The sequence below is a fragment of the Equus caballus genome, chromosome 2, assembly GCF_041296265.1.
Source record: "Equus caballus isolate H_3958 breed thoroughbred chromosome 2, TB-T2T, whole genome shotgun sequence".
Taxonomy (NCBI): Eukaryota; Metazoa; Chordata; class Mammalia; order Perissodactyla; family Equidae; genus Equus; species Equus caballus.
This window is the reverse complement of record NC_091685.1, coordinates 124,746,220-124,767,072: the sequence shown is the minus strand read 5'-3', so window position 1 is coordinate 124,767,072 and position 20,853 is coordinate 124,746,220. Positions and strand designations below refer to the sequence as shown.

At 43.2% G+C, this 20,853-nt stretch overlaps 1 protein-coding gene across 17 annotated transcripts in view; it reads right to left on the bottom strand.

Moving 5' to 3' along the window:
* Nucleotides 1-728: 728 nt before the first annotated feature.
* The window catches only part of TBCK (TBC1 domain containing kinase), a 194,044-nt gene continuing 173,919 nt past the window's right edge, over nt 729-20,853 (bottom strand). For 12 of the 17 annotated variants that reach the window (XM_003364530.5, XM_023636768.2, XM_023636770.2 and 9 more), the window contains one exon: nt 729-1,284. In XM_003364530.5, the coding sequence (XP_003364578.1) occupies nt 1,174-1,284 (111 nt within the window). In that variant the 3' untranslated portion in view covers nt 729-1,173. Of the gene's footprint in view, nt 1,285-17,540; nt 17,769-19,280; nt 19,402-20,853 lie in introns of all 17 variants that reach the window. The other 5 variants (XR_011436778.1, XR_011436783.1, XR_011436779.1 and 2 more) reach the window with 3 other exon arrangements.

The following is a 20,853-nucleotide window of genomic DNA, read 5'->3' as shown; positions in this document are numbered from 1 at the left end:
GTCTTAGAGTCAATGAAGGACAATACTTAGCTTTTAGAAGGATGTGGCAGCGGCTGCTAGCTGTCCCTCAATATGAGCTCTCCTCTTCCCATAGAGCAGTGACATTTCTTTAGCTGGGTAAAGGGCAGCCGAAGACTGTATGCCCAGTTTTCCTTTTAGCCAGGTGTGGCCACACGTCTAAGTTCTAGCCAATGGTATGTAAGCAGAAGTAATAGGTGCAAATTCTGGTTTGTCCTCTTCGAGAGAAGGAGCATGCCCTCCCTTCTCTCCTTTCTTTTCTTCTCCCTTCCTTCTTCCCTCTCTTCCTATTTCTTTCGTCTCCTTTCTTTCTCCCCCTCCTTCTTTATTTCTTTCCTTCTAAATTGTAGATGCGATGGTAGGAGCTGAGAAGCCATCTTGATCCATGAGACTGAAACCATGTGTTGAGCTGAAGACGGTAAAGCAATGAGAAAAGATGCCTGAGTCCTTGATGATTATGAAACCAGTATTCTAACCCTAGAGTGACTATGCGGACTTTTATGTGAGAAAGTTCTAGTTTAAGTCACTCTTATTTGGGGTTTTTCTGATACAGGAGCGGAACAAATATTCTATCTAATATGAATGGTTTCTTACTTTCATTTTTCTGGAAGTAAACTATTATTACTTTCTTCATTGGGCTAAACACACACACACACATGCACACATACACACAATTCATCTGGGCCAGAAATGAGTTACCACAAGCAGCATTTAGTTATAAGGAATGTATTGGGAATAGCTTTTCCCTTTTCATTATCATAGAAAGATGACTTCCGCCCACCCTTAGTCCAAATTTCTGAACAATGCCTTTGTCAGGACCGTGTGTTCAGGGCAACGGAAGGCAGCTTCCAGCGCACTGAGACTCCTCGGGAGTGCTGACTCTGCCTTGCCACTGAGTTCCTTGGCTTTGCTACAGAGCGGTACAAACACATGATCGGGTTTCACTGTTAAGAAAATTCTGTCAGCAACACACATACAGTCAAGTCTGCTGCCTGGATAGCTGAACATTAGGGGACTGAGATTTAAAGAAAGGTCTCATGACAAAAGTTCACGGGAATGCTGCCCTCTGGGGTTCTCGCTCTGTCTTCAAGTGGCTGCGAAGGGCGGCCAGGGCTGACGTCACTCTGTCCTTCTGACGGTCGCACTCTCGGTTCTTCATATTTGAGGAGACGGGACGGTGAGGAGGCCTGTTGGCTTGATCTTACTGATGCCACCGTCTAGAGTACAGATTCTCGGATATTTCATCTTCACAAGATGGGCTGCAAACTGAAAAAAAAGAAAAGAGGCCAAATTTGGAGAGGATATACAAAATTTGTATTTCCCTGATCCCATTCTTTTCTTCAAGCTGTGAAAGACAAAACTACTTAGATGATACTATTGCTGCCACTGGTGTCTCAATGAATCATTAATTTGGTTTTTAATATAAATTAAATCACTTGTTTATATGTTGACAAACAACTTCTTTATGCTATGGAGTAAATGTGTCTTTTTAGTTTTCTTCTAAACTTGTTTGAATAGGCAATAAATACACATGGGAAACAATCCGCACAGTCTAACAGGGTGACAGTGAGCAGTAGCTTCCTCCTCCCTCTGTTCTCAGCCTCCCTCTCAGAAGTCATTAATATTCCTATTTTTCATGTATCCTTCCAGCAATAGTCAAAACATTCTCAAATCTGGATTCCACAATTTCGATATTACTGTCAACTTACCAGTTATGGCAATCCTATGCACCGTATCCCAGAGAAGGCCCATCAACTGGCTGTAACATGTCTTTGGAGCAACCGCAACGAACACTTGAGACCATAAACTTGGAAACCATAAACGTGTGGCCACACCCAGCTATAAACTGATGCAAGAAATCTTCTAGACGCCTAGCGAGAAGGACTCGGCGACGTTACCAAGACTTACACGTACTTCCCTGACTTGGCCTGTGTCCCCCGGCAGGATTGCTCCCACACTGCCCGCTCCCCGGCGACGCCCTGCCTCGGGACACGGGCTTTGGCTGTGCAGGTCGGCCTCTGTGGGGAACACGCTCCCCCCCGCCGCCCCCGGGCCTCCTTGAGCTCTCCCCGGAGACCTCCCACTGCCTCATTCCTGCCCCTCAGGGGTCCCTTCTCCAGGCCTGAGTCTCCACTAGGGCCCTCTTCTCAGCCCCCAGAATTCTTTGTGCAAACCTCTACCTTTGGCTTACCGCATTTATATAAATTGCCCATTTAAGAGCCTGTCCTGTTTCCTCTTCCAAACCATGACCTCCCCACCACGGCGAGCCTGCTCTGTTTCTCTTCATCCCTCATGCCCGGAACACGAAGGGGCTCCACATCTGCCTGGTGGATGAACTGTGATGGATGACACATAACCTGGGGCGTGAGGATGAGGTAGAGAGGGTTCTTCGGCTCTCTGGCCGTTCTGTCTCGATGCCCTCCCCCGACGGTGTTCTATTCCTCCTCCTTGGGCATTTGTGTCTCCTCAATTACGTTCTCATAACCTGATCTTATATCCTTCACGAAAACGACATACTTGCTCACAGTGCTATTGCTTCTTGGGAGTATTTGAAGCTTATAGTTGGGGAAGTCTCAAGCCAGCAGTCTAGACCTGACGGTTCAACAAATCAGCTGAGCGATTTGGTCAGTAAAAGTTCAAGGCCTCACCCCAGAGATTCTGCTTCATTGATATGGGGCTCAGGAATGTGTGTCGTTTGTCTGTTTTCTAACAAAAACAGTAGATGATTCTAAAGCAGGTAGTCCAAGGACAGTATTTTGAAGAGTTCCATCTTAAGCCAAAAGGACAAAGGTGTTAGTAAGTAGGTGGAAGAGATGTTGCTAGACTAGGATCTTAGCAATCTCCAAAACAGCTCACATAAGGAGATCTCAAGCTGCTGACCCCACTCACCTTCTCCATCATTCTCTGCAGCACCTTAACAGGGATTCCTACATCAGAGCCTACCCTCTTTTAGAGCCACCTGAGGGGATCCTTCACAGTAATTAATATTGATTAGAAATAGTGCCCCTGTGTTTCCAAAGTTATCGGGTGGGCTAGCATGCCAGTGTGAGCGGCTCTTCATCTGCTCTGCTTGTTTCTCCTTGAACCCCAGTCCGCACCAGGCTCCTGTGCCCCGAGGCACGTGCAGGCAGCGCAGACCCTGGTACCGTATGATTACTGAAACACCCTGGCTTTGCTCTCTCACAGCAGCAATACAATTACCACTTAGGCCAAATTCTCAGATAAACATTCCATTCCTCAGAAGGCCTGTGGACAACCAGTCTTGGCATTCAATACTTTCAAGACACCACACAGGTGAGAAGACAAGTAGGGAAAGACCCACAGTACATTTAACTGATCTCAAATTAAGCTGCAGAGCTGGGGGAGTTCCCGCTGCTGCTGGAGGGGGGACACAATGGGCTGCTGAGCCGGAGAACATGACAGCAGGCGGACAGAGCACGGGAGGTGCCAGGCGCGGCATGTAGGAGGTCTGGGAAGAAAAGCAGAACAGAGGACAGGGAGAGGTAAATGTTTAGGTGCCCTAGAAAGAAGCGAGGCTGTGCTCTCAGGTTAAGGCTGTGAGGTCTGCCCCTCTGATCCTAATGGTGAAGCCATGACTGCATCTTTTCCACCCCTTTCGTGCACACGGCTCCTTCTCTCCATGCAGTCACTCATCTGACCAACGATGACCAATGTTCATCAACCAGACATTTCACTGAGCACTGAAGTCCCAGGCTCTGTTCCGGTTTCTGCAGTGCTTACAGGTCGGCGGAGGAGACAGTAGCAAACAAGATCAAGTAGCATGACTACTCTGCAAGCAGAAGTTCAGCGTGCTTCTGAATTTAATGGGTTGGGGCTGCCCCCCTCCCCATTCCTCATTACTGACACGTGAAGGGAATGGGGACCAGATCTGATGGCCACACTGTGATGCTGATCAGCAGTGTGCTCTGTGGCCACAGCTCGACAGGGAGGGGAGCAAAGAAAGGGCTGTGATGTACACGGTGGTTCTGCCGTGTGAACAGAGTCATGTGACTCAGGGAGGGGACTGTGGGGGGACAGAGGAGAACCAGGCATGCAGAGTTCAGAGTTTTGTTGTCTCCACTCTCCATCTGGCAGGGCTCTGGCAGCTTCCGTGAGTAAGCCACAGGGCACTGGACTTTGTGATTAAGGGCCTAGCGTAGGTGGCAGCTGCAGCTTTGGGAGAGGCCTGACTTCAAACTGAGATCACACACCTAGACTTACGAGCAACATCCCTGGTGGAAGTGGTGGGCCCTGTGGTTACGAAGTCATCAGAATCGTCTGGGTGCTTTTAGGAAACAGAGGTACCCAGGCCCACTCCAGCCCAGCAATAAGTGAGTTTCTTGGGATGGAGCTCCAGCAGCCGTTGTTTCCCAGCTTTCCAGGTGATTCTCTTGTGTAGCCAGCATTGAGAATCACTTATTGGATAATGGGCTTCGTTTGCAGTTCAGGTTCAGGTTCTGTTTTTTCTAGGTACAGTCCTGTGTGAGAGCAAGTCGCCTTGCGCTAAAGGAGGCTGTCACGTTTGCAGGGCTGGAAAGTGTGAGAGTCATCCCATGTGGAAGGAATGGGGATCCTCAAACTGCACGACAGCTGAGGTCCACAGGACAGCCTCCCAGCAGAAGTGGCAGGATCTGGTATTTGCTGGAGAGGATGCTGGGACTCGTGGCCTCTGAGAGGTGCTTTTCCTGTGGGTAGTGCCCCCGTGGAGAGGGCAGAGCTCTTGCGTGGCTGTCACTCCTCTGGCCAGCAGGACCTGCTGGTGGCATTCATCACCAGGGCCTGGGAGGACACACCTCAGAACAGCACTGTGTGGAAGTGGCAGGCTCTTGTGGGTGCCACTCCATCTGGTTCTCTCTCCTCATCTCACATCTCGGCTTGGATTAGGAGGCTGGCACGTTGGTCCAGAGGAAGTCAAGTTCTGCTGTAGCAGGAGGAGGAGTGGAGGAAAGGGATTTTTGATCACCACAGAATCAAGCAGGTTAACTAAGGCCAAGAGATTAAAAGCTGAGGACAGGTGAAGTTTGAAAGGAGCACAGCACAGGGCCATGGTGTTTCTCACTGGGGGTCCTGGGACACAGGTTTGGGTGGAATCCACAGCAGCAGCAGGAAACTAAGAAAACTGGGCTTCCGCAAGATTCTGCAAGGAGCGACTGCAGGACAACTAGGCCTCGAGGTGGAACTTTGGCTCCTGAGCTGTAAGTCCGTGTTGGGGACTGGACAGCTGGCGTGGACTGACTGGCGCCCTGGCAAAGCTCACACTGAGAAGTCCTTTTCTCTCTTCCATTTTATCTGTCCATCCCTTTCCCCCAAATAATGCTAAGTTTGGGGTATGGAAATACCACTTTTGGTTGTGCCTGGAACTGCATAAGGGAACTGGCAATTATCCTGTAATGAGTAGCTGTAGTAATTTCATTTTCTTGGTTTTATGGATGTGAGGTTGAGGCTATACTAGTCTTGTGTGTCCTCTTGGTCCTCTGGAATGCTGAAAATATGGGGCAGATTTAATATTTCTGGCACTGTGTGGTTGTGTGAACATCATAGAGTGTACCTACACAAACCTAGATGGTACAGCGTACTATCCACCTAGGCTGTAATGTAATAATCTTATGGGACCACCTTTGTATCTGTGGTCCACTGTTGACCAAAATGTCCTTAAGCGGCACGTTGACTGTTATCAAATATTCCGTAAGTGTTCAAATTTCCAATTTCTTCACAAATGTCATCTATTCACCCATCCGTCCACTTATTTATATTTACAATCTGTTTATTTCCATCGGGATCCAAACAAGGTCCACACACTGTGACTGATGGGTGTCTTTAAGTCTCTTTTAATCTATAGGTTTGTTCTCTTTATCTCTTTTCATTTCTTTGCAGGAAGGCTATTCTCTCCTGAATCCACTACAATCAGACTTTTGTCTCCATCACTCCCCTAAAATACTCCTATAACGGTCAGCAGTAATCTCCAGTCGTCACATTGCCTAATCTAATTTTCGAGACTCAATGTGAGTCTGACTTACCCATCAGCATCATCGGACACACTTGATCATACCCTCCTCTTGTCAAAGCTCTCTTCCATTGGTCTTCAGTATACTAATCTCTCCGAGTTCTCTTACCTCACTGGCTGATTTTCCAGTCTCCTTTGGTGCATGTTCCTTATCTTCCTGACTGCTCTATCTACACCCATCTCCTAAAGGATTTCATCCAGTCCCATGGTTTTAAGTCCCATCTACAAATTGATGACTTTAAATTTGTCTTTAGCCTCTTCCCTGAACTCTAAACTCATGAATCTAGCTGCTTCCTCAATATCTCCACTTACACGTCTAATTAGCTTCTTAAACTTAACACTTTGAAAGGAGAACAATTGATTCCTACCCTCTCTCTACCTCCAAACCCCTCCCGAAGTCTTCCCCAGCTCAGGAGATGGAAACTCCACTCTTCCAGTTGTTTAAGCAATAAAGCTGGATATATATTTGTTTTTTTTCCTTTACTAATATACCATATAGTCTCTAACTTTCAAAACATTCTCAGAATCTGATCACTTCTCAACTCCTCTGCTATTGCCATACTAGCCCAAGCAACCATTATTTCCTAGATTATTTACCTACATTATTCCACGTATTATCCTAACTGGTCTCTCCTGCTTCCACCCTTGCCCCAGTGGTCTATTCACCACACAATGGAGTGATCCTTTAAAAATGTAAGTCAGATCAAAAAACGGGCAGGGGACATCAACAGACATTTCTCCAAAGAAGATATACGGATAGCCAATAGACACACGAAAAGATGCTCATCATCACTAATCATCAAGGAAATGCAAATCAAAACTACACTAAGATATCACCTTATACCTGTTAGAATAGCAAAAATAACCAAAACAAAAAGTGACAAATGTGGGAGAGGTTGTGGAGAAAAAGGAACCCTCATACACTGTTGGTGGGAATGCAAACTGGTACAGCCACTATGGAAAACAGTATGGAGATTTCTCAAAAAATTAAAAATAGAAATACTTCATGACCCAGCCATCCCACTACTGGGTATCTATTCAAAGAACTTGAAATCAGCAATTCCAAAAGTCCCATGCACCCCTATGTTCATCGCAGCATTACTCACAATAGCCAAGACGTGGAAGCAACCTAAGTGCCCATCAACTGATGACTGGATAAAGAAGATATGGAAAATATATACAATGGAATACTACTCAGCCATAAAAAAGGATAAAATCATCCCACTCACAACAACATGGATGGACCTTGAGAGTATTATGTTAAGTGAAATAAGCCAGATAGAGAAAGATGAACTCTGTATGACTCCACTCACAGGTGGAAGTTAAACATATAGACAAAGAGAACTGATTGATGGTTACCAGGAGAAGGGGGGTGGGGGGAGGGCACAAAGGGTGAAGTGGTGCACCTACAGCATGACTAACAATAATGTACCACTGAAATTTCACAAGGTTGTAAACTATCATAATCTTAATAAAAAGTTAAAAAAAATTTAAGTCAGGTCATCTAACCTCTCTTTTCAAAGCACTGTAATGGCTTCCCATTTCATTCAGAGTAAAATCTAAAGTCTTCACCATCATCCATGAGGTCCTACGTGATCTGCAAATCTGCAAACCCTTCTTCCACTGCCCATTCTCGTTCTCTAAACTCCTCTCCTAGTCCAAGCTCCCATCACCTCTTACTTAGATTACTGCAATAACTTCCTGTCTGACTGCTTCTGTCCTCACCCCTACAGTCCTTCTCTACATGGCGACCAGAAGGATTCTCTTAAAATAAAAGTCACATCATACAAAACCCCATGTTCCCCATGTTCTAGTGGCTTTCCATCTCACTGGGAATAAGGGCTTCCCTGATCACCTTATAAAGAGAATAAGCCACCAGCACTCTTTCGCCCTACCTTATTTTTCATTTCGGCATTTATAACTACTTGGTATACGTGTGTTTGTTTATTGACTCTCTCTCCCAATATGCTATAAGCTCCATGAAAGTAGGGACTCTGTTTACTCATCACTGTTTTTCCAATGCCCAGAACAGAGCATTTGCTCTAATATCTGCTGAATAACTGATTCAGTCATTTAACAAATACTTTTTGAGCATCTACTGTGTGTCAGGCATTGTTAAGCTGCCTTACTGCCAGTGGAGTAGGGAGAAAGGACTGTAGGGCAAATAGTAAGGAAACTGTCTAACTGGTTCTGCTAAGAGTCAAATGCTATTTTCTTTTATTCTTTACTACAAAGGTCTTCACTCAACTCTTGTATGAGTTGAAAGAAGTGAGATGACTTGAAAAAATGATGTCTTTTAAAAGTAATGTATATAAAACACATTTATACAAGAAAGTACTGATGTCGAAGTTTATAAATATGGAAATAATAACCGCCGTGTGATGATGATGTTCACGCAGAGTCCACAGAGCAGTCAGCTGAGGGCCCGGGGGGATGACTGAATCTCAAGAGGATGCGGTGAAGGCTCCACTATCTACTCCTGGCACAGCTTGCTTATCTAAGGTCAGGAAGGACAATATGTAGTACCTAAAAGCTCTTAGGGTTTCACTTTGATAATATTGGACTGGTAGTTTCTTTGCATTCTTCACACTCTGAGAAGGACAAAAGAAAGTCTCCATTTTAGACTTATACTTGCTTATTCTTTACATAAATACATGCATTTGTTTATATTTAAGTTAAAGATTAATGAGAAGATCGTCCTTTAGTGTCTAAAATAAGAGAAGATAATGACAGGATGTCACGGGACCCCTTGCACCAGAGAGTGATCACAGTGCAGCCACCTCCCGGTCTCCTTCTGGAAGGCACAGGCCTCTAGCGCTCCATCTCAGACAAACTCTCTTGTCTTTTCCCAACAGCCACGTGAGCTTCACTAACTCTGGGCCTTTAGCCTATTCAGATGGTGGAAGAGTGCAAGCTTGAGACAGAAGGTCGACACAAAGGTAGAATCTGGGAAGAACGTGGCATTGACATAGACTGGGAACACAGGGAGAGTGAAATTCTTTAACTGGCCTCTGGTCCTTGGTGTTTTAAAAGGCAAAAGAGAGGGAAGACACTTTAAAAGTAGTTTTCCAAATAACTTTCTAAAATACAGCTGATAGTGTCACTTTCCTTCTTAAAAACCTACAATAGCTCCCCACTGCTAAAATGTGAGCTCCTTAGCAGAGCATTTGAGATGGTCTGTGACCACACTCCACCCATCTTTCCAGCCTGATCTGAGCTAACATGCTCCTCAAAGAAGCCCGGTGCTTCCCAATCTGCTTGGGCCATCTCCTTTGCCTGGAACGTTCCGTCCTGACCACGGCCCTCCTCCCAACACTTTTCCCTACTGAAATTCTACCCTCATTCTAAGCTGGGTCTATTAGTCCCCTTCTCCATGAAGCATTAGGAATCCCTCATTTAACTGCAGAAATTTCTTCCTTCTTACTGATTTTCTAGAACTTTAATTATGAATCTCATGTAGTACATGCCACATTCTGCTGTGAGTTTTAATCAGTTGTACACAGTTCTTATCTTCTTAACTAGACTGTAAATTTTATGAGAACAAAGGACCATACCTTTCTCATTTCTGTGTCCTCACGATAGTTTCCACCAATGTTTACTGTCTTGAATTAAACTAGTAATTGGTATTAGGATTTTTTTCTTTTGCTTCCCTCTTTTTACTAATTTCTGAAAATTCATAGTCTACTGTAAACTATTATTTTTCATCTGTTCATTCATTAACTTAGTCATTAATTCAACCATAAGATATTTATTGAGTGCCTTCTACTTGAACGGCACTATGCCAGGGGCTGGGGGTACAACAATGAACACAATATAATCCCTGTCCTCAACAGGGAGCTGGGAGTTTAGTTGGAGATGCAGGTAAGTGAACAGGCGATTGCAACGCCATTTGATAAATGCCACACAGAGCCAGCTCTGAGGGTTGTGCCCATTGTGCCTTGCATGAGAGAACCTGGACAAGGGGTAAGTGCAGCACGAAATGCAGCCCATCCTCTTCTTCCTAAGTTATGTGTCCTCACATGGTGCTTTGCGCCCCTAAAGGACGGAAGGGTTTTATCTGATGCACACAGAACCTCTGTATGTGATAGTGGCCCCAGGGCAGTATATGAGTAAGTAAAAGATTTTCTCTGAGCATTTGGGAAGGACACTTAGTCCCAGCCTTGAGGAGTTAAGAAAGAGTTCCATGAAGAAAAGCTACATAAACAGCCTTCCAACACAAACGGGAGTTTCCCCGGTGCACTGAGTGGGAAGAAAGTTCCAAACAGAGAGAAGGACAGAAAAGACAGCCTATTAGTAACTACAGGTAGTTCATTATGGCTGGGACCTAAGAGGGTGCGGGAAGAGCAGTGAGGGACGAGCCTGGAAAACAAAGCAGAGTCCAGATCGCGGTGCCTCGAGACCACGATTAGGGTGTGAATTTTACCTTGGAGGCGATGGGAAGTCACGGAGGCGTTTTGCTGGTGCTCAGATCTACCCTCCACAAGCGCGCTCCAGCTGTGGGCAGAACTAGGGAAGGGGACCGCAGCAGGGACAGTGGGGTGGTGTGACCCGAGAGAAGGGGGCTCGGTGGGGGGATGAAGGAATTTGAGACCTAGTTGACAGGGTGGCAAGACCAATAGTAACTGTCCATACCATTTGGGGCCACTAGTCACGAAGGTGAGAAACCTCACCGCTTCAATCAGGCAGGCCGGGTGGCTTGGGGGACAGAGCAGGAGCTCTGCAGTCAGACAGCAGAGTTTGAATCAGGGTGCTCACTGGCTAGCTGTGGGACCCTGGATGAGTCACTTAGCTGGTCTGGCCCTAGTTCTTCACCTGTTAAAAGTGTAATGATAACACACTTTGCAGGGTACACCTGAAGTGTGGTTGGGAGGATTCAACTCAGTGTCACACGGGTAAGTGCTTGACCCACAGTCAGCACTGTAACCCAGTTAGCGTCTTTCCTCTCTTCCTCTGCCTTCCTTTCCCCAGTCCACCCTTAACAGGAGAGCCCTTATGACACCTTGCAATTCTACAGATTCAAACTTAAAGAGCACATTTGTCCCCAAGTGGGATGCGAGGCAGGGCTTTACAGTGTCCATGGTGAACTGTCTGTCACGGAGCAGTTATTTATACCAGTGACTCGCACTGCTGATGGGGTCACATAGGCTTCTGGCAATCAGATCAATCTCAAAAAAAATGCCACGTGTGTACAACACTTTACATGTAATTTCAATTAGTTCAAAGACCTTCTAAAACTCACGATGGACTCTAGGTTAAGAAGTTTTCCTTCATGCTAATTCACTGCATTTTTAAATTCATGGTGATTGACAGTGACCTGGTGTTTATGCATACGGAATTGGGATCTCCCTGCAGGTGTACAGATTAGTGTCTAACAACAGCTTATACTTTCAGACAAGGCCTCCCTGGAATGGCTACATGGAAATTTTTTGAAAAGGGTTGACATTAAAAACGTAGGAGAAAATATTTTTAAATACGATATAAAAATTTGTTTGAAAACAGTTCTTACTCTAATAAAAAAAAAAGTATGCTGCCTCCATTAGGATAAGCCTCTTCTGATAAAATTCCATCATCTCACACCACCCTGTATCAGGAGCTCCAGCCAGCCTCGCGGTACATTTTCCTTTGACCTGCAGTACTTGAGAGCAGAATTTCAGCAGTAATCATTTATTGACTTTTGTTTACACTAGACAACTGAGAACAGGCAACCCAGACTGTACCCAAGCCACTGGTCATGTTCCGCACAGTATACTCTGCTCCGAAAAGAACGTACACAATAAAAACTCGGACTCAGAGCTGTGAGGGCTGTGATGGATCACAGCCAGGTTCCAACCTCTGGGGTCAGCGGGAGGGCGACTACGGTTAGTTAGTTTCTTATTCAGCCACGAGCATTCCTGCGGTAAGGAGTAATTAATTAAATGGTGGGCTGTGGAGGGCAGGGTGGGTGCATAGAATAACACATACTGAAACAAGATAACTTTCATCCTGTGACAGGTCATGAATATGGGTGCCAGAGATCACAAGGTTCAGATGATGACTTGGCAGTTTTTCCTAGAAATTGGAAATGAATTCCCTCTGTCTTTTCTTGGAATACATCTACTAAACACGTTAAAAACAGACAACCAAAGTCTGGATTAGGTGTTTGAAGTCTCCTTTACTACAACTTCTACATTGCTTTTTGTTTCACAATGTTTTTAAAAAGCTATGTCTCTCCAGGGACTCTCCAGGACAGAGGTTCGTTCACGCCTCTTCTAAGTATCCTCCAACACTTAACAAACGCAGGGTTATAGGAAAGAGTTTTCACTGCTCCTCTTAAGCTTCATATGATGTCTCACGTGTTCAAGCTGCATTAATATATAAAATGTTTCCTTATAATCTGATGTAAACCCGTAGACCAGAACATTTGCTGACAAGAAGGAAAGGGAAAAGTCAGGAAGAAAAGCAAGTTTAACCATATCCAGTGCTTATAGGTCTAAAAAGACCAAGAAAGAATTCCTTGCATATTTGGAACTCATAAAGGAGATCTGCTTCCCAATCTTTATCAAAATGCTTAAGGTAGAATTATAAAGAGACCTGGTAAAAGTTCTCATACAAAGTGGTTTAAAGGTATCACATTAATCTGAAGAACTAGGTAGACATTATCCGGAGCCAGAGAAGTTTACCACAGGGACAACGCATATGCTGCAGTGGCTTAGAGTGTTTCCAGAGTTGTCTGGTCCCCTCTGAGCACACACCTGGAGCAGGATAATCTCAGATGCCTGAGACCAAAGGCGAGAGGAAGAGCTTGAGCCCAGAGAGGATGGAGACAGGGCTAGAGTGAGAAAGAGGGACTGGCAAAAAGTGTGGGTGCAGTGACCATCACAGTATCCTAAAGCCTGGTGTAGCTTGGTTAAGGGACCCAGGAAGGAATGGGGTGGGACAGGAGGGTAGAAGCCTGATGTTATCACAGAACAAATTAACTTCCAACCTAATACCCGAAGACCAAATAACCTTGGCCTCCAGGGGAGTGTCAACAAACACAATTGGACTATTATCTTATTTTTAAAAATAGATGCAATGGCATGCTTTGCTTATTATAAATCAGATTATTTTCAGTTGAAAACAGATGTCCCGTGTTCAATTTAATCTTTATATGCTATGTGTAGAAAGCATCGGCCTCTCATTGTTTAGTCACAAAACCTCCAGAAAAATTGTCTCTTGTCTAGGTTTCTGAATCAAATGTTATTCAGAAATGCATATTGTTTTGCTCTTTTCTCTTTTTGGTTTTGCTTTGTTTTGTTTTAAAGCAAAGAATCATAGCACACATAGCTTATTACTGCAACTGGCTCTTAGGTTCTCAGATGAATATTTCTTTTGATGACAAAAGAAAAACACTGATTTCATGCCAAGAATATAACATTTTAAGGGTAAGATGAGCTGTTTCTAACATTTTCCAAAGGGTTGACAGACAAAGTGAAATGCAAAGATTCCTTCAATTTCCTCCCTAGATGAACTTTTGAATGGGATACACTGGCAGGGATGAAATCTTGGTGGTCTCATACCACAAAATATAATCTAGACAGACTAATTATTTTAGAGTCTTATGAGGTTAGTGACTAACAGCAATATGATGTTTACAGTTTTCTTAAGAACTCACTAAAGGTAGAGAAACACCAACTGGAGTTTCACTGTTTTCTGGTCCATGTTGCTGGCCATCTTCCACTCTGAGACCCATCACTAGCTCTAGAGCTGGATCCACTAAATTATTTTCCCACAAAGGAGAAAAAAATAACCCAATGACACATTAAAGCACGCTGTTGTGCTAAGTCATCACTCCTGCTCAACAAGATAATCTGCTTCTAGGACAGAGCTGGATTCACGATGGCGTCCGGTCCAGCTGAGATTTCTGAGGCCTTGACCCTAGGCCGGGAGCAGGCAGTGCGAGGAATGGTTGCCTCGAGTACCAAACAAACTGTGCCTTTCCCCTAGATAATATTTGATTAATGTTAAAACCAAAATCTCCTTTGAATCTGCGTAATCTGCTCAGGATGTAACAATGTTCCTCCTTGTGGTTCATTTAAGCCATGACAGGGATGGTAGACTCTCTCTGCCTTCCCGTATTGATCTGAATAGCTATTGCCTTAATCCTGGGATTTACACCCTTACTCTCTGAGATGAAGTCAGCACGTTTCAGTGGTGTGAGAGGTATCTTTTATGGGGCTTCCTGTATGTATCATGCTGGCCTGTATTTCTTCTATGCCCAGGGAATCGAATTCCAGCATAGCAATCAAAGCTGCAGTTTTTCCTGTGAGTTTTAATAAGATGATTATCTCTGCAAGGAGACAAGAGTGAGACCTTGCCATGTTTTCATTTAAATGTGACACAAAGCCTGAACTGACTTCACCCCTGTTTGATACAGAAGTTTTCCCTTTCCCTTAAATCCTACCCACAGATGCAGTCACTATTCGTTTGGCTTGTCAAATTACACTCACACACGGCAGCAAGGATCAGCACAAACCTGACCCACCCCTGGAGGAGGCAGCCACATTTCGGAGACTTGGGACTCTGCTCCACTCCCTTAAGACAATGGGGCTTTCCGTGAGGCTGACACAGCTTTGTTCACAGACTCTCTGGATCTCCTTGGTTATACAATAGCTCACTGCTCTGTTTAACCTGCAGGGTAAGGTGAGCTAAAGAGTGACCGACATGCGAGATTCAGTAGGACTTAATTCTGGTACAGAGGCCTCTACGTGGGACCCTAATTAAACTAAGATCTTTTTTAGTCCTTGTTTTTTTTGCTCTATTCTGGGGAAAAGCAATGTTTTATCTAGATAAGAAATGGCAGCAGATTCTAAAGGTATTCTGATGTAGGTAATGTGGAAGCTAGGCCAAATACAAAAGCTCTATAAAGTGGTAATTGTATAAAAACCATCTCATAGCAATTAATTGCTAATCAATTGTAATTACAGGAAATAGTTAATGAATAAATAACTGAAATGGTATTGTATATCTTTTGATCATAGTTATTCAGGTACAAGAATAAGCAATATTTCTGATTTGTGTGGTCTTCTCCTATGTGATTTTAGACAATAGAGTCAATACATTTGGTCATAGTAGAGTAATTGCTTCATATTTGTATTACAAAAGACGTTCTGGTCCTAATTTGAATGTCAAACGAGTCATTTTAATCCTGTCGTACAGCAGACAAGTGGTTCCTTATTCTTTCTTGCAGTTGTTCAATGATATTTTGCTACTTGTTAAACTCAATATTGAGAGCCTTTTTCTTTTATTGAGCCATGCTGTATTTCATTTATTATTTTCACTTGTTGGATTTTCTGTCTAGTTCTTTTACCCAGGTCATAAAACGAGAAAAATTACAATCAGTGCCCACTGTTTTGCAAACAAAAAATTCCCAAGTCCAAATATGGGTTTGACATAAAAATCATAAACGTTTGCAAAGATAATTTGTAACTACGTTGACTGGACTTTCACCTCTGCTTTCTTTCCACAGCATTCAATTGTGGCCTTCTCAATCTTTTCAAAACAGGACTCTGTCAGCTGCAGGACACTGATTTAAACTTATAAGAAGAGCTACTATGGCTTAAAAATCACTGCTTTTTGTTATTGTTGTTTGTTTTTAATACCTGCAGAAGAAAAAGATGAGACCTGATCAGAACAGCTCTCATGAAAGATTCTCTATCACTGTTTGACCAAAAATCGTAGGGCTCAGAGAACTGGGGACAGTGTGGTAGCCTGAACACATCAAACCCTACAACTTTTTAAAAATTGAGGTAAAATATATAACATAAAATTTGCAGGGCCGGCCTGGTGGCACAGAGGTTAAGTGTGCACGTTCCGCTTTGGCGGCCCCGGGTTCGCTGGTTCAGATCCCGGGTGTGGACATCGCACCGCTTGGCACGCCATGCTGTGGTAGGTGTCCCACATATAAAGTGGAGGAAGATGAGCACAGATGTTCGCTCAGGGCCAGTCTTCCTCAGCAAAAAGAGGAGGATTGGCAGCAGTTAGCTCAGGGCTAATCTTCCTCAAAAAAAAAAAAAAATTTGCCCTTTTAACTATTTTTATGTGGACAATTCAGTGGCATTAAGTATATTCACAATGTTGTACAACCATCACCACTAGTTATCTCCAAATTTTTTTATCATCCCAAATAGAAACTTTGTACCCATTAAGCAAAAACTCCCATTGCCCCCTCCCTAGCCCCTAGTAGCATTAGTTTACTTTCTAGCTCTGTGAATTTGCCTATTCTAGATATTTTATGTAAGTGGAATCATAGAATATCTCTTCTTTTGTGTTTGGCTTATTTCAATTCAGCATAATGTTTTCGAGTTCCTCGATGTTGCAGCATGCATCAGAACTTCATTCCTTTTTATGGCTGAACTGTGGGTATGGGTGGGATGTAAGCAACTGTAGGGGATAGTGCAGTAACCCTGGTGTATGAATCAAAAAGCAGAGCTGTTTCAGCCTTGGCGCCAGAGGGACAGGACTGGAAAGAGAGGAGTGCAGAGAAGCTTCCTAGGAGTGGAATTGCTGATCATATGGAAATCTGATGTTTACATTTTGAAGGAATTGACAAACTGTTAAACTGATTTCTACAGAAGTTGCATCATTTTACAATCCCCCTAACCATGCACCAAGGTTCCAATTTCTCCACATCCTTGCCAACACTTCGGTGTGAAGTGGTATCTCATTGTGGTTTTGATTTGCATTTCCCTAATGACTAATGATGTCAAGTATCTTTTCATGTGCTTTTTGGCCATTTGTATATCTTCTTCAGAGAAATGTCTAAAATGTCTAAAAATTTGCCCATTTTTACATTTGGCTGTCTTTCTGTTGTTGAGTTGTGGGAGTTAGCGAACAGAAATATAACTGACTTTTGTGTGTTGATTTTGTCTTCTGATATTAAATCCTTATCAGGTACATAACTTATAAGAATATTCTCCCATTTTGTGGCAAGGACTGTGGGCCCCTCCAGAAGCCGGGAAAAGGCAAGGAAAGATTCCAGCAGTGTCTCAGAGAGAGCGGCCTACTGATGCATTGATCTCAGACTTCCAGCCTCCAGGACCATGAGAGAATAAATTTCCATTGTTTTAAGCCACTCAGTTTGTGTTGCTTTTTCACAGCAGCCCTAGGAAATTATCATATGTTCCAATTTTGATACCTTTTATTCCTTTTTCTTGCCTAATTGCTCTGGCTAGAACAACAACAATTCTTCTCAAACTCCTCCAAAAAACTGAGAGGCGGGAGCACTTCCTAACTCATGCTATGAGGCCAGCATTGCTCTTATACCAGAGCCAGATGAAGACACTGCAAGGAAAGAAAACTACACACAAATACCCCTGATGAATACTGATGCAAAAGTCCTCAACAAAATACTAGCAAACTGAATTCAGGAGCATATCAAAAGGACTAAACACCATGACTAATTGGAATTTGTGCTAAGAATGCAAGGGTAGTTAAACACATGAAAACAATGAATATAATATACCACATTTATAGAAGAAAGGGGAAAAAAACCACATACTCATCTCAATTTATGGAGAAAAAGCATCTGATGAAATTCATCACCATTCCATGATAAAAACACTTAATAAACTTGGAATAGAAGAGAACTTCCTCAACATGACAAAGTTCAGCTAACATCATACTCAAGTGTGAAAGACTGAATGCTTCTTCTAAGGTCAGGAAGAAAAGGATGCCTGCTTCTGCCACTTCTATTCCACATGGTGCGGCTTCTACTTGTTGATGCTTTCTGTGGAGGAATGGGAGGTTAGAGCTGCCTGCTCTGTCATTCTCCTGATTCTCCCAAAGGCTAGAATCTTTATACTATCATCATACCTAAAATAGTGCTTATTAAATTCACATCGATCCAAATGACAGTACTGAAGTTAACTGAGTGCTTACTACTATTGGGCTCTGCACTGAACTTGATATGCCTTATCTGAAATCTTCACAACAATGCCATGAGGTAGGTATTATGTTCCCCATTTTATAAATGAACAAACTGTTACTTAGAGAGATTAAATAACTTGCCCAAATTAACAGCTAGGAAGAAATAGAACAGAGAAGCTAACCTAGGCTTTCTGAAAAACTGTGCATTTAAATAGTATCCTTGTAACAGTCAGGGTTCCAAGAAGCCTTTAGGATAACTGAGAAGGGTTTACTTATAAGGAGGTTAACCAGAAAGGTGTGGGTGGGATGTAAAGAACTGTAGGGGATAGTGCAGTAACCCTGGCGTATGAATTAAAAGCAAAGCTGTTTTGGCCCTGGCGCCAGAGGGACGGGACTGGAAAGAGAGGAGTGCAGAGAAGCTTCCTAGACAGAAAGGTCACCCTTCATAGAGGGACACGGCCACCCTGAGACAGTTTCTGAGGGCGGAATCCAGGGAGATAATATCCTGACCTCCCTCCCTCCCGTAACTTCTCAGAGTTCCCCACCAGCTCCCCAAGTGGAAGCCAGAAGACGTGGAAGTCAGCCTCCTGGGGCAGAGAGCAGGGTGAAGAAGTGTGGAGGATGGATCTGGAGGGAGGTGGGGTGAATGGAAGAGATCCAGCACAACCATGGATACATAGTAGAATCGCAGGAAATACGCTTTAAATTGAGAAGCTTCCAAGTTAGAGGGAGGGAGGCATTAGTAAAGCCATCCAGGTTTATACAGCAGACAAAAAGATGATGCAACAGTACAAGCAAATAAATATTCAAAGTTCTCTTTAGCCTCATGATGAGAGGTAAAGAGACATCTCTACAGAAATATTTAAAACCGTTTCTCAAAAATTATTTCCTGATACAGACTGAAGCATTAATGGCTGAGGATACAACTTGTTCAGTCACTGTTGCCCACAAGTACGAATGATCATGGGAGTTTGGAGAAGGAACAGTTCATGATAGCATCTGGTTTTTGATAAGCAAGATGCTGACTAATTTATTCAGAATGTGATGGCCCTTTATTTATCACTATTATTATATGTTATTATTTCATCTGAATGGTTATGCCTCCAGATTTCCTTCATATTTTGAACTTTTAAATTTATTCACACTGTGATAGACTATAGCATTTTACACAGTGTCTTGCATATAACAGATGACAAACGCTTTATAATTGGTTATTTAACGAAATAAATAAGTTATCTACCTATTTATACATATATTTTGACCTTTATGGTAAAATTAGAATAAATATAAGTCTGGAGATTAATACAATAAGCAGAATGTTTGGAAACATTTGGGATATTTAACAAGATTAAATCATACACGGTCTACTTACTAGATACCATCTTTCAAATGGTGAATGCTTTATGAAAATAGAGCCTTAAGCTTCATAGCACTTAGAGGAAGAAAGTTTATTTCAGGTCTTAGTTTCATACACCAGGAAGAACTATGGTGATCTGTGAAAAGTCAGAAAAAGCCTATTTTAAAAAAACAGGACAAATGGCAGCATTCAGACTCACAAGCCTTGAGAGGTCACTGGGTTAAGGGTGTGGCCTGTAGAGTCACTTAGACTCGTGTTTCAGTCCAGGCTCTGACACAGGCAAATCAGATAAACTCTGAGTCTAAGTTTTTCTCATATGTAAAATGCGTAGAATAATGCCTTCCTCATAGAATTGTTATGAAGAATAAAATAATGTATGTAAAGTGCCTAGAACACAAAGATCAGCAATAATTGGGAGTATTATCATTGTAAGATTTCTTCCTAAGGCTGTATATGACTTGGAACCCAGAATATGTGATTTTCAATAGTATTTCTGTGGGTTGAATGTATTGATATGTATTGTAATTGAGATTGGAACGATATGGCAATACAGATTAATGTAGCAGCAGCAGTATTTGGTAGTAGTAAAATAATAATAATTATTAATTTAACAGCTTACATCAACATAATTTAGATACTACAGCTTTAGTTCTAAAATGTTCTCATTTCCTAAAAATTGTGCATTAGTCATTTATATATTGGCTTTCCCTGAAACAGGTGTATTTAGCTGCTGGACATAGTTTTATAAGGGAGGAGTGAGTGATTTATGACTTATAACTAATACCTCTCAGAGACTTCCTCAGTGTGGTCAGTCAGCTCCATCACCACTGACAACCTTCCTTTAGGATCAGGAGCCAGTGCGACCACCAGCCCTGCCCCTCCGAGACAAGCATTACTGGATGCTGACAGTGGCCTGTGGCTAAAAGCCCTCAACGTCTCAGGTGAGTGCATTTCTAGTGATTACATTTTGGGATTATCCAGTTTATACAGACATGAGGAATGCACATATTAGAGGAGAATACTTATTTCCACTGCCGATTTCTTTGAGGAGGAAATTTTCCAAGTACAGTCCTGACTTTCTGTCCCTCTATTCACTCTGCCCTGGGAAGCGGGGGATGTACTTGGTAAACTGTGAAGGCTCAGTCCTGCCCTTCTTCTTCTTGGGAACAAGCGGCCCGCAGGGAGCAGGCCACCTCTGCTACGTTCCCCGGAGCAGATTCTTCCTCCTCGTCCTGGCTCAGCGCTGCCCACATCTAGATTTGTTCTCTAATTCTGGGGGATTCGTGAGCAAGCCCAGTGCACACTCATATGAAACCATCTTCTCCAACTTGTCTTTTGTAAAAACTAAAGGTGGTATTTTTGACCTCCATCTGCTACTCTTTATTTTTCAATCTGCTTAGAACATAGCGGGGGGATAGGGAAGCCATTTTGTTTCATATACCCCTCATATCTGAAAGTTGATAACCTTCCTGAATTCTCTATCATCAAAAAGCTTTGGTCCCAGAGTAAGCAAAACTCCCACATCCAACAACGCCCATCGTGACCATCTTTCAGAGCCTCCGATCAAGCCTAAGTGTTCTTTTCCATG